The sequence below is a fragment of the Gobio gobio genome (assembly GCF_949357685.1).
Source record: "Gobio gobio genome assembly, chromosome: 3".
Classification (NCBI taxonomy): Eukaryota; Metazoa; Chordata; class Actinopteri; order Cypriniformes; family Gobionidae; genus Gobio; species Gobio gobio.
The window spans coordinates 35,522,923-35,538,026 of record NC_137099.1 but is presented as its reverse complement, the minus strand read 5'-3'; the positions used below and the strand labels follow the sequence as shown (position 1 = coordinate 35,538,026).

The 15,104-nt window shown below is 36.7% G+C and overlaps 1 protein-coding gene across 1 annotated transcript in view; it reads right to left on the bottom strand.

Moving 5' to 3' along the window:
* Positions 1–3,732, bottom strand: part of sts (steroid sulfatase (microsomal), isozyme S) — a 30,505-nt gene extending 26,773 nt beyond the window's left edge. The window contains exons 1-4 of the mRNA XM_079811579.1: positions 3,618–3,732; positions 2,790–2,943; positions 2,343–2,464; positions 994–1,116 (exon numbers count right to left, since the gene is read on the bottom strand). Of these exons, the coding sequence (XP_079667705.1) occupies positions 994–1,116; positions 2,343–2,464; positions 2,790–2,935 (391 nt within the window). The 5' untranslated portion in view covers positions 2,936–2,943; positions 3,618–3,732. The remainder of the gene's footprint in view (positions 1–993; positions 1,117–2,342; positions 2,465–2,789; positions 2,944–3,617) is intronic.
* Between the last annotated feature and the right edge of the window lie 11,372 nt (positions 3,733–15,104).

Genomic DNA, 15,104 nt, shown 5'->3' with positions numbered 1-15,104 from the left:
CTGTGATTTGGCTCCATTTAATATTTTTTTTTATTATACTTGTTTTATTGCCTGCCACCCATATTGAAATGAAAGCATGCTTTTTGGTGCATAAGATTGGTGAACAAACGTAGCTAAGGTAGGTCAAAAACACATGAAGAGAAGTGTTAAGATAAATCAACATCAGCATTAGTACGATATTCTGCACTCATTTGAAATTGACCATTAACATCATCTGACATGAAATTAAATAATTTAATTTAACTGATCTCATAAATATGACCTTTGTGGTTCATGGCCATAGCAGCACCAACTGCTGCAGTTAATGTGGTGAATTCAGATGACTTTGACATAGTCCTTTTATGTTTTCCCATTTTAAATGCCTGTTGCCTGCCGTGCACAGTTAAGCTGATGCCACCGGCGTGGCGGTGCCACCGGCTTGGGCCTGTCATCGCTGCTCGCAGCTTTAATGTATATATCATATTCTTTTGTTATATTGTTACTTTTAATTATTATTATTATTATTATCTCACGTTAATTTCCTTGATCATATAATAAATGGCTTATTCATTGGCAGTTTGGTAGTGTTTTGTATTTTGCCGCCACCACTAGCACACGTAAATGATCACAATCTCAATATTGCCTCTTCCAACCTGCAACAGTACGCAATGTTTATACATCAGGCCCCAGGTAACACAGAGAACATGTTAACATTACTACCGACATTGTAAAAATACAAAGCAGGTTTATAATCGGCGTAGTTACACTTTAATTTTAACGGGTGTAACTCCAGTTCTCTGATAATACTGGTCTCACCACACTTCCAGTCAGAACGAAGAAGAAATATGCTAAGGATAGCACAATGGTAGGTGATGGAAGGGACAGGAGGTGGGGCTTCCGTGTCACTGCCGTGACCTGTCGGTCAGCCACCACATGTATTGTCGTTGATTTCCCACAGTGACATGCTGCACAGGACCCTGTTATCAGATAACTAGGGTTATGAAAGTAACATACCAATTACAGCAGTGGAATAGCCTTGCCCTTTGACAGCCTTGGCAAAGGTGATTTCCTCTTGTGGAAGCCCTCCTGATGATGCAGAAAAAAGAAAAACTCCCATACGGCCTTTTCCTGCCATACCTATGCCCTCAAAAAAAAGAAAGAAAAAAAAAGAATAATTGTAATTTATTAATTAAATTAATTATTTGTAACTTAATTATTTGATACAATGATCATATTGTGTACATACTGCAGTGGGAATTGATGCTTTTAAATGAACATATTGGTCACACCATCTGACATTTCAAACTCAATTCAAATCTAACAGGCATTAACTTGGACACCTATACAAATGTTTGACCATATGCTCAAGGTTATACATACATTTTTTAAATCAAATACACATTTTTATAATAACACATTTTTAAAGTTTTCCAGGGGTCATACCACCTGACATGATAAGTTGAATCAACCTCATCATTACTCCAAAATATCCAATTATCTAATATTTATGGCAGGGTGACTAACATTGTTACTGCATCAAAGGGGTCCTTTGAGGTCTTCTGTGTGATGTCATATGCTGTCACATTGTTTTCTTAAAGAAATATTGCATAAAATGGCATTTTTATGTCGGTCGCTCTCCTGACATTTGGAGAAGTACATTTTTCGGACAAAAGTTTTTTAAGTAATAGAATAGTTTTGAAACAGGACTGATACACTATTTCCCCACATTTATAAGGAATTTAACGTAAAATCATGCCAACTATTTGATTAAGAATTTTACTGAGAAAATGAACCTTTTTATTGCAGTTTTGTTTTCTGCTTGTACGTTCGGACGGTTGCACCACCTGACATTTTTGGTCTTTCAAACACCACAACTCAAAAAAGTCAATTGAATTTAAAAATAAAATGAAAAGAGTTTCTTATAAAAGAAATATTGTAGATCAATTTGATATATGACATGTATTTATTGAAATTCTTTTTAGGAAAATAATGAATTCGGACACAAAAAATACGTCATGTCATTGACCCTAATATAATGTCATATATGACTAGTCAAAACTGACACTTTTTTTTCTTTTTCTATGAGCGTGCTGCATATGACTAAATGAGTAAACAATGAATCTACTGAATTGTATAAATATTCTAATAATTCTAAACTCTCTGCCTGCTATTACTTTTACTAAAAAGTAAACACTAATGAGAGATTCCTGATAAACAGAACAAATACGAATACTACACATAATAAAAATATTCTGCTATTTAGCAGAAATCTCTCACATACGGAAGTGTTTTTAAACCAAATCTCAACAAAATGCTTTAAAACAGCATAAATTGCTTATTTCAGCAGTAACTCCAGGACTGACCTGATCGGATAGGGTATCTGCCTGTGAGGAAGGCTGCCCTGCTGGGAGTGCAGAGAGGCGCAGCAGCTATGTGTTGGGTAAGTTTCACCCCTTCCAGGGCCAGTCTGTCAATGTTAGGCGTCCTGCAGGCCAGGACAACCACAAAACAACACAGTCTCATTATGCTTGTGAGAGAGATGTCTATTCATCTGGGATCAAAACTTTCTTCATCTTTGAAATATCTAACCAATCAAAAGGAAAATCCCATGCATGTCCAATCTACTTTGCTTGCATGGGCAACTTTTAATTCTGTGGGAACTTACTTGACACTGCTAGCATTAATGTACACTACTTCTTATTCAGAGTACAGAACAGCTAAAATGTAGGAGATATCCACCTTACATAGGCAGCCAGCTTATGTGGATTTCCTAGAACAAAAAGATAACAAACTGGATTGTATGAACGAACCTGAGAGTTGTGTTTCCGTAGCACCCAAGGTCTCCTATTCCCAAATCGTCCACCATCATAAAGACAAAATTAGGTTTTGCACCACTGTCTGCATCAGTATAGAAACGCAGGGCAAGAGTGCACAGGATCCATAGAAGTGATTTCATTATAAACCCTGAAAGAGAAAGACGTTAGCAAAAACAGAAAATAGAAGGACAAAGAACATTTTGTGTCCTTCAACATGTTTAAATTTAATAAAAACTACAAATAAGATATAGGGGTCTAGTTTAAGGCCAAAGGGGTTTATTAATGTTTAATTAATGGATGATCACTGGAAGTCAGCGTTATTTTATTACAGTAAAGTAGTATTTTGAAATAGCTTTTATTTCTATATTTTTAAATCATATACAATTACAGTTTAAGTCAGTTTGTTACATGCTTTTGTTAGTTCTTCATTTTTTTAAATTTCTGTTGCTTTAATTTATTTTTATTTTAGGTAACGTTAAGTGATAGTACTTCAACTTTCAAATCAATATTTGAGTCCAAGTTTTATTTTTTTAAGCTCAAGTCTGATATTTATATTTAACTTTATTTCAATTACCGAGAACGATTTTTAATAGTGTTAATGTTTTTTTGTTTTTTTTTAACAATAGGCTACATGCTGGAGGCTCTGAACAAACTGAACGGTATGAAATATATGTATTTCTTGATGAAACAAGTCACTGCTGAGTGCACTAGCTAGCCGCTCGTCTATAAGACGCTAAAATATTCCTTATATTGAAATGCTGAACTAGTCCTAAATATAATATTTTTTCATTATGAAACGGACTGTCTGCCGTGACCGCCTACCTGATGATCAGATGAGACAGAAATCATCTGACGGCTGACAGAAACTACTCTACAGATGGCAGTTAATGTATAACATGCTCTTGTCCAGTGTAAACAAACATTACATTCACGATATAAGGAAGTTGAGGAGCACGAGATCACGTGCTTCAAGCATGTTCACGCATTGATTGGTCAACTGATAGAGCGGAAATTACTTTATAGCTAAATAATTTACTTAAGTAACACACTTGACCTTTAATCTCCTATATGTCCAAAACAAGCACATTCAGCTTGATATGAATTAAACGCTCAAATAAAATGTCCACGAAGGACCCGGAAATTTCACGCAGTTGCGTTGTTTTTTTTCCCGTTCCATACATTCACTGATTAGCAGCAGTAATTTGCACGACGAAATGGTCTTTGGTCAAGCTTCTGCTAACATGTTGTAAGACTTTCATTGTTTGCCTGCAGCAACATGCTTAGAGATTATTATAAATTTTCAGTGAAATAGCGCCACCTCTTGCTCATGTTTAATACAGAAGTCGCCCTCTGTATCAGGATTTGCGTGGTGGTCTACCGTTTTCATGACAGGAAATTTGATCGTGCTATGACAAGCCTGTCAAAACACCGTTTGCAACAGATAATCCCGCTGCATATTAGCATAATATTTAAATTTTAACTTTTAAAGCTCACACATCAGAGACTGACAGAAATTGCTCTGAAATGAGCTCTTTTGAGGTTTATCTCATTGTGCTGGGTGTGAGTTGATGGAGAATGAGCTCCCTCAGTGGAAATGTGTTTTGAGTTTTTTTCTCTTTTATATTAAGCTTAGCAGGATGCGATGTCAACCTAACAGATCTATTTCATACAAACTGCAGCATTCTCACGCTTTTCAGCTCAGGAATATTCGGAGTTCAGCAATCGACACCACTTGGCATAATGATTAAAAATATAAGAAAAATATAGGCTAGTGCATCCGGAAAGTAGGCCTATCACAGATTCACTTTTTCCACATTTTGTTATGCTACAGCATTGATTCAATTTATATACTTTTTCCTCAATTCTGCAAACAATAACCCATAATGACCATGTGAAATAAGTTTGTTTGAAATATTTGAAAATGTATTAAAAATAAAAAACGAAAAAAATCACATGTAGCCTACATCTCTCTTGAGATATTCAATCGGGCTCAAGTCTCTGGCTGGGCCACTCAAGGACATTCACAGAGATGTTCCATAGCCACTCCTTTGTTATCTTGGCTGTGTGCTTAGGGTCGTGGTATGTTGGAAGATGAACCTTCGCCCCAGTCTGAGGTCCCGGGCACTCTGGAGCAGGTTTTCATCAAGGATGTAGCCCCTATACAATCCCTTTCTTAAAAAATGGCTGCAGGAGGGGTTTACAAAGGCTGGAGACAATTCTGTTAACATTGTCACAGTAATAGCCTACAACTGCCTACAATGACTAAAAGCACAACGCATGTTCATTTCAATTAAAATGAATGATTGACTAAGCCAATTTGTACAATGTGAGTGCATGAATATATTAACTCAAATATTGTACAGTCAATTGTAAGTTAACAATATAACGTGTTATTGTAATTAGCAAAAATATTATGAGTTCACACTACACATTTGCATAAATGCAATTAAGCGACATACAGAATTTTTAGTCTTAGTTGTAGTTTATCCTCGACCTAGAGGCTACTCTTCACCACAATGGGTAGCCCATGCTGCAAAACTACTGAACAGAAACCCTGTGAATAAAGAAAGGTAGAAGAATATTAAGCAGTAACACATAGCTACAGAGTAAATTTTAAGGTTATTCTGTTCATAAAGCCTTGCATGGTCTAACCCCACAGTATTGTTCATCTCCTTCAACCACATTCTGTATACTGAGGTCTCTTTGTTCATCGAATCAGTTTGTCTCTATTCCTTGTTCCCGCTTGAAAACTAAGGGCGACCGGGCGTTTGTAGTTGCAGCCCCCAGGATGTGGAATGCACTTCCATTTTCGGTCTTTTTCCACATTGGCCATATTCAAATCTAAGTTGAAGACAATTTTTTTTCTCTTTAGCCTATAGTGTTGCTTGAGATATATAGGGGGGTTTAGTGCATGAGTTTTATGATTTGTTTTACTTGTATGAGTCTGCTTTTTCCAATTATAGGCCTACTTATGCTAATTTGATCTAATTTCAGTTTCTTTTACTGTATTTTTCTAACAGCACTTTGGTACAACATTTGTTGTTTTTAAATGTGCTTTATGAATAAACTTGAACTTGAACTAGAGCATCTCTATAGTATTTATCCATCGAATCAAATAGAACCACCCACACATTTTTGCAGACTACACCGCCTATTCCACGGGATTTATCCAGTCTTATTAACTGCATTACACTTCTGTTTAAACTTTGAGACCACAGGGGCATCTGGGGATCATTTGCTATTATTTACACTCAAGTGCTTAGATTGCGCAGGGAGCTGCTAGCCAGCAGTTGGTGTTGAGCACACTTCACATCACAGTACATAAAAATGGAAAAACTAACTGTTTAACAGCATAAAACACATTCAGCCCATTTTGAGGGTTTGCTTGTATGCAAATCTTGCCTATGGCCATAAACGTGCCAGCTGCCTTTACCGTCTGACATGATTCCCTGATTAATTGTGTTGGCTAGTTATAAAACACCATTCCCCCGGCTTGTTGCCGCTGCACACCAGTGCACAAGCAGTTATGCTGACATTACATTACACTGTTTTACAACATTACAGAGTTAACTGCTCCCTATAGGCCTCGTGCATCTATGGGACAGCAACTCTCCGGTACTCTCAGGTAATATTAAAAAAATACTCTCAATTACTCATATGCAGTGCAATCTAAATAAATAATACATTAGGGGAGTTATTGACAGATGCAATGCAGTAATGATCAAACATGGATCCCCCCCTTTGGAAAACACTATGCACGGCTCATGATTTTGAATTACCGATTTCAAATTTTTTACAAGCAAATGGATTCCGATACCGGTGTCTTTATTTAAGCATGTTTATTTACTCTATAAAAGGCTGAACTGGCCTGTTATACAAAAACCTTGGCAAAGGCCCTAAACGCGCCTTAGACAGTCTGGAGAGCGAGCTTCCTTTCACATAATATCGAATGCCAAATGGGTCAGAATTAGCATACTTTTGACTGCTTCTATTGGGCGTTCGATAGCGTCAGATAGCGAAACACAGCGTCAGCTCATGTATGTGTCTCGCGCACACGTCACAATGCGACAGGAAGCTTGCGTGGCACACTGTCGTGAATGCTCTCATGGAGATTTGAGAACAAAATTGTTGTAAATAATGTTCAGTTTCTTGCACAGAGCGATCATTTTGCCTCATAAGACCTCAGTGTATCGTCAGGAGCCATGGGTATTAATTTTGCTTTGCCTGTATATGTTTTTTTTGACTATCAAAGAGACTGTAGCTATTGACTTGCATTATATGATTCACCAAGAACCACGGTTTCAGCTAAACATCTTTACTGTTCAAAAAAAGACACCTAAATTAACATTTTCATTTCTGGGTGAACTTTCCCTTTAAAGAAGTTGCTGTAGTCTTTGCAATCGTCTTTTCTTCTTTGAACGGTGGTATATGCTGATAAATGATGAATTTCATTGGTTTGTAAATTTCGCACACATAATGCATTCATAATCACATAATCATAGTAATAAACATTTATCTTTTTAGGTTTCAAAACATAAAAGGCATCAAACAGTCAATGTAACATCTTGACCAGTTGATGGCAGTATCAGCTTTCTGACATGGACTGAAAGGTTAATGCATAGTCTTGTCCTTTAACTGCTGGCCATTTCCTAATCTCTTATCTTTATGTTACTGAAATAGAAGGTAGAGTCTAATGTGCAGACTATTTGTCCCTGACTCATTAAACTGAAACACTTTAGTACTCAGCACATGCTGGCTATGGATCACTGAACAAACTGAGTTGGGCATCAGAATCACTTTTCTTTACCATGTGTGGAAAATAATTGAAACCAGCGCAGTATCACACAGAATGTGCACTGATGCAAGGCGTCATAATAAACAGAACAACACAAGAGCTTATTTAAAAGAACCTGCTGGGCATCACAGTGTATTACGCTTCAGGAAATTTGACACAAATATGCTGAATATAAAACTCTCACTGGTAGGTTTCATTGGTAGGCATTGTGATGAATTTGTCTTTAGAGCAGCATGCATATTAAATGGCACTCTATAGTAATATGATCCCCCTAAGGACCAGATATGCAGATAACTGTTGGCAGTTCCTCCACCTTCTCCAACCAGGGTCATGCCACAGTCACTCAACACATGGGGGTCTCCTATCAGCAAGAGCCTTAGGCTCCTGTCTCAGCAGGTAGAACCCTCTGGCTCGTGTTGGCTCGTTCCAGCACAGCTGGCCCACCCAGGTGGAACAGACCATTGAATATCATGTTAGGGTCCTGAACCCACCTTTCATGCTTGGTGGTCGATGTTATCATAAAGGGTCTCTGAAAGACAGCACACCTGCATTGGCCTCTGAATGATAGCAGGTTATTTGAAGACATTTAAAACAGGGTTTATCAATACTTCTATTTTCGGAAATTAAATTGCAGTTTAATTAACTGTGTTTAAGTAATCAGTTGGGCTGTTCATAGAACATAACATGTTTTGTCTCATTTTTTTCTGAATAGAGTCTGCCTGGTGCATTGCTAGAGGCCCACATCCCCACACTCTTGTAATGACTGAATAAAGACAATTTGTCAAACATGAGTGAACGCCTAAGGGAGATAAAAGAGAAAGGAACATCTAACAAAGTTCCAGGAGCCTTTACAATGTGTTATAGAAAAGACCTCTTAGAAGTGGCCAAATGGTTTACTCCCTAATCTTGTAGTAACATGTGAAAGTAATATGGTCCGAACCTCAGGGTAGGCTACAGTGATATCAATATTAATGACATCAATGCCTAATTATAAAATTGACTCCCTTGATCCTGTAATTAGATGTATTATTAGATCTTATTGGATTATTAATAATATGCCTTTTTTTTTTTACATTTACATCTGCTGAGCATGCAATGTATGACTGAATATATTTAAATCTCCAAGTAATCTTTCAGTCCAAGAAGGTATTTTATCTCAAGTCACAGAGTTCTTTTTCCCAGCTAACAAGGTAATTGTTAGCAAGATTGCAGACAGACGAAGATCAGGATAAAGTTCAAATGCAGGGTTTAATAATACTCCAACAGGGAAAATACCAGACGGTAGTAACAGCACATTCACAACCAAGACCAGACAAACACTGAGTGACGGTGAGGAACTTAAATACACATGGTGATGAACTAAATGAGGAACAGCTGTGATGAAGATTAGTGTCCATGGAAACTAATGAGCGGCGGGAAACTAAAACAAAGGAACACATGTGACTAATGAATACAAACTAAAAAGTCCATGAAAATTAAACTAACTGAACATAAGTGTGACAGTAATGTTCTTAGAACGTTCTGGCAAGGTTCTCTCATATTATAAACAACCATTCTTCCAATAATGTAAATGGAATGCTCATTCCAGTCTTTAATAACGCTACCAAAATTATAGCACAAAAATGTTATGGTCTGCACAGTTAATGGATTTTTGTGAGAGACACAGCATAGCGAAATGGAGAACGCCGGATCTCAACAAACAAACATTTTAAAAGGTTGACCTTATTATTATATATTTTTTTACTTTACTTTAGCACAGTTTATTTCAAACAGACCACGTGCTGTTTTTGATTGTTATTCTTGTAGCATGAAACATTACTCCATTACGTCTTGTCTCCCATTTTGCATATAGCTAAGCGAGTCAGTTTTATTGTGCCCTTCAAGAGGATATGATTCTTTAAACTTCAGAACTCAAATAATTTAATCTGAATTCAAAACAATGAAATAAATAATCATAATTTGTACATTGTATCAACACAATGCTTGCATTACATGAAGCAAACTGTAAGTGACAAATTTTAGCTTATGCTTGTACATCACGCTGCCAAATGTTTAAGCATAAGACAACCGCAAAATTCATCAAAGACCTGCTTTCCAACCTCTGATCTCTACAGTATTAAATTAAATTATATTATATTATATTATATTATATTATATTATATTATATTATATTATATTATATTATATTATATTATATTATATTATATTATATTATATTATATTATATTATATTATATATTATAATACTTATATTATATTATATCTAGTCTATAATTACAGATCATAGAGTCAAAATGACACGTCCCTTATAACATCACAACTGTAAATGCAACTTTGCTGGGTCATTCATGCTTCCCAGGTGCACTAGAAGGCAATATGAGACCCAGTGTAAAGTTCAAAGAACTTTTCTTTTCTTTTTTAAAAAAAGGCCTCATGACCCTGCATTTTTTACATTTTATTTATTTATTTTTTGCCATTCTTCTGTGCATATTCTCAGTTTTTAAATGCAAAAACACATTCTATATAAACAGTTACTTATTTTTCCTTTGATTCATTTCTGTCTTATTTACAGAAATGAACAGGCTTTGGTATCTTTGAATATGGTCTCAGGAAATCCCAAAATGTAAACACTGTTTTATTAGGGGTGTTTCTCTTTAAAGGAATCTGAAATGCTTTATTGGGAAGAATGCATTTTAAGAGTAGATAACTTCCAGATTTCCTCTTTTTTCTGTTGCATCTGATGTCACTTTTGGGAAACATAATTTGAGACAGCAAACTGTTAACTGGAAGTACAGCAGTAAAACAATTTGTACTAACACAATGCTGCTTGACAACTTTGAAATAAATAAAAAGGTTTGCGATTTATTTATTTATTTATTTTTGGCAAGCTCGTGTTGGCCCATGTTTTCTATTTAATCACTGGACATATTTCTGTGGCATGATCATTTTGTTCTATTAAAATGAATTGCACAAGCAATGGCTTTCTGGCTCGAAAGGGCTCTCGTGGGAAACAGGGCCGTTTGTTGTGTTTGGGGCTTTGTCATTGGTAGACACAATACTGGCTTGAGTCCCATGTACCAGGAACAAACTGCTTTAAGTGGTTTCACACTTTTTTGAATTTAAACAACAAATACAATATCAAAATGGCCAATTTACTTGATGAGCTTAGTAAAAAAAAAAAAAGTTTTTACTCAGAAACTGTCTGTCCCTCTCCAGTGGTGCAAAAACCACAACAACAAAAAAAGCCTATATAGTTTCTGCAAACATCTCACGAAGAGTGAAATGTAATCATCTTTTCTGCTCAGATTCAAAGGGAAAGCAAGCATGGAGCATTAAAGGCAACTGACCATTGGTTTTATTATAAGGAGGATCTGGTGAACTAGTCATAACCACTCAAAATTGTGTAGACAGAAATTGTGGATGATTACCACACAGTCAAAGAGTTATGTCTTCATAAAGTCTAGGCCCACAGAACACTTTACAAGCAGGCATTGTTCTGGTTATGTGTAACAAACTACACTTATATAAGCCTCTGAATTCTTTGAGGAACTGTCACTGAATGTCAGATTTTGTCTGAGGTAAATTTTAACAGAGAAATTTGTCAGCAAGCATAGTCAATTTCTCTTCTATTTGCAGTTCCACGAAAAATAAGGTTGTGATAAGAACAGCCTTTCTCTCTCTATTAGATGTCATGTCATCACTTGTCGCTTCTTGTTTATTCTGCTTGGGCTGAACTCTCCCTCCTGCTTTCTCTTCATCTCTTGTTGTTTTTCATTTCTTATTATGTGGATATTATTACCATCCTCCTTTGAGACCCAAATATGTATAAATATATTGCAAACTGTAAACTTTCATATAGGCCTACAGTTGTCATGTAAAATGGTATACATGTAAAACCGTGTCCCTTTAAAGGGTGGGTCTAATGCTGTTTTACACTGTTAAAGAGTTGGATTCTCAAGCTAAACATGGCTAAACATTGTGCAAATAAATAGTTTTTGTCACCTCGTAGTTACGATTTCTCATGAGTTGGTATATCAGGCTATTTCATTGCTGTTTCACTTGAATGAATCATTGTGTTTGAATACATTGTGTTGATGAGTTTTATGAATTATTCATACGTTTTTAGTATGATGTTTGCATGCCCAATGTAGGGGTTAGGTTTAGGGGTTGACCTTTATGGTGATATTTTATCTACATATCGTTTTATGTGTACAAATACACACAAAATTGCCAACTTGCAATACCTATGAATACAACTTTCTGTCTGCAATAGTGCTTTTAGCAGTCTCAGTTCCAATCGTTCGGCCAATCAAATGTGAAGACCTGAAAAACTGGATATTTCACATTAACAAGTCAAATTATTCCAGGATCAGCTTTAGTCCAGGTCTAAGTAACTAAACATCACTGTACCTTCTTGTGTGGTCTTGAGGAATTAGATCATTGTGGTGTACAGCAGAATTCCCCCCTCAAATCCACAATATTGTTTAGACACAACACAAAAGAGGTGGCCTTGAGCTACGTCTGCATGTGTGTGTTCTGTGAGCGCGAGTCCCCCACAGTCCAGTAATGCTCTCGAAACATAGCACGTGCCTGAAGGTCGATGCGGCCCCATGTCCTGCACACATCCAGCATCAACCAAAAAGAACCACTTAACTTCAAGAGTCATTTCCTGCACATCCCTTTGAAAACAAGCGGTTTGATCCCTCTCCACAGAGCCGTGCCACAATCTCCGCACTGTAGTCTGGAGAAAATGGAGACCATTAACACAGCGGGCGGTGACAATCTCTATTATTTCTTTTACTATTTGAAAAATGTGGCCTAGGGAAGCAATCACAGCTCCCTTCAAATGGCGGCGTATGTTTTTTGTCATCAGGCTGGCCAAGGTCTTCATGCAGTAATGAAACACCTCATATGGCAAAAAAAAATATCTTCTTCTTTTTTTTTCTGACCAGAAAATGTCAAAAATATGCTAAATATATGCTGCAAACAACATAGGCTCAATTTTTTTCAACTATTTTCCATTTGAATTGTTTTTCTTCCGTTTAAACTCATCCATCTCTGAGAGGTGTTACTGTAGCAGTGACAGAGCCAAAGGTGATCAGAGAATCTCTGCACTGTGTGCAGCTTATGACAACTTAATCGTTTCTCAAAGACACATGCGAATTGATCCAAAGAAAACTGCCATCAAGTTCTGCTAAACTCAATGGACTCTTTGTTAGTTTCGCGTAAATACTCTTTAATTGTCAGTGCGCTTTGCTTGAGGTGTAAAACTTGTCAAGCATTTTATTTATTTTTTAGGAGCAAAGAGAAAACTTCATTTCAGAAAACTAGTGACATGGTGTCTAGAGGGATTAACTGCCCGAAAAATGATTTCACTCAAAATTACATAACTACATCATCACTTTGAAGTCTGTAATTTATGGTTAGAGCAAAATTAATACATTTTCTCTATGATGTCGTAATGTTGACACTACATTGTCCTATTTAGTTTCCCCCCTCTCGCTGCTCTAGATTCATTCTCTTAAGGTGGCTTGCCTAATCTCCTGAGAAGTAGTTGCTGAATTCTTGGTTTTCATTTTGACCACATTTTTGCCTTCAGCAATTCTAACTGGGACAGTATACAGAAAATGCCAGTTTTGAGGGATGACTGGCACACGTTGACGTGCTAGCATTATGTTTTCATCACCTCAAACCTCTGTCTCGCAGGTTTAGCAATTCTATAAACAATCGTACAGGTGTGGAGAGGACCAGGTGCCCTTTGCCATCTAAACATCTCGCAGATGTCATCAATTCTATCAGGTGTACTGTATATGCTTTGATGTCTTTGGAAAGCTCTTCCTCTGTTGAAGCTGATCTGTTATTTGTTGTGAGGCTATCTTTGGCAGCGGCTTTGACTTGTTTTCATTTTAATGTTGATTCTAAGTAATCCCAGTACTATCGTCGCCGTCAGGCTGTTGTTTTCTGAAGATTTTGAACAGAAACCACACCCTAGAGAAGCATCTTAACATCTTGCAGTCTTCCAAGTTTGACTGTTTTAGGGCAAGCATTGTTTTCTTCTTCACATAAATTGTAATCCTTTTTTTCTTTTTGACCAAGTGCTAGTGCTCCATTATGCTACTGACCTCTTACCGCTGATATAAATAAAAATAAAAAACCTGTTCAATGATGGCCAGGCTCTTCATTGACCTCATGACTACAGTAAGATCCTCATTTATCAGGGTTGCTCTTATAACCTAATCACACTTAATCAGTAAATATAATTTAAAGTAACCATAAATCAATATGGACAATTCTTATTTTTTTGTGGAATATTGCGATTATATATTATAAATGATTTATCTGTGCACATCTTTTTTTTATTTATATGCCCTCGTAATCTTTAGTCAAAATAACTTTCCCTCCCTCTTGCAGTGGCATCTGTCAACCTGTCACTCACATGAGATCACTGCAATAGCAAACCACAACGATCCAATCAATTACCTATTGACAAAATCAAGCCCCACCCTGCCGTGTCACACTTATGATAGCTGCGCTTCATTTTGAAGGCTGCATTTTCCAGAGGTCGCATTTGAAGGCTGCATACGTCATCAAGGATATATTTTTTAAGAAAAGTAACCGCAATAAAATAAAATTAAATAAAATTTACTCTTATTCCTCGTGAGATGTAAAATACTGTAATTTTTTCTTTCTTACTTTGCAATATAACGGTTACTTTTCTTAAAGGTCCCATGGCATGGCATTTTTCTATTATTTTATAATGTTTCCTGAGATGTACTTATATTGTTAGTATGATTTTTACATCAAAAAATGTCATACTTTAGAAACAAAAGGCATTTTTTCTCTACTGTTATTTCCCCTCTGGCTGAATGTCCTGTTTCAAAGGGCGTGTCTGCTGTGAGACTTCAGTGAAAATGCCCACTGTTGTGATTGGCTGACATCTTTGCATTTGAAATGAGTGTTAGATTATGTTGCGGAGGGGGCGTGGTTTAGCAAGGCACTGAACACACGCACTGCATGCATGAGAGAGAGAGACTGACAGGGCACTCGTGAACCACAGAGAGCTGGAGGAAGTTTTATTGTACTGAGTTGTTGAGAGCGCTGTGCTGTTAGCGCGAGCTTATTTGTATCTGAGAGTTCTAAATAAACAGTCCCAGTCACGTCGACTCTGTCTTCTTCCACCTTATTCTACAAACTTTGTAACACATGTAATGTACCATTACAGCCACCGAGATGAACGAATCGTCAAAGTGTGGATTATAGCATTATTTTATGATCTATTCCTATCACATGAAAGGCTGCAGTAATTTTACTTCTGGCAACTGCATTTAGGCTTTATAAAAGTTGTGTTCATAAACTTTTGTTGATCACAGAACTTGTTTTTAGCTATAATCCAAAAGCCTATGGGGAAATCCTATTGGGTGTCCACCAAAGCATTTTTTCACGCAGCTGACTGGCATATTCAATTGTTTTCAATGGGAGCGCCACGTTTTTAGAACGCCATGAGTGTAACGAGG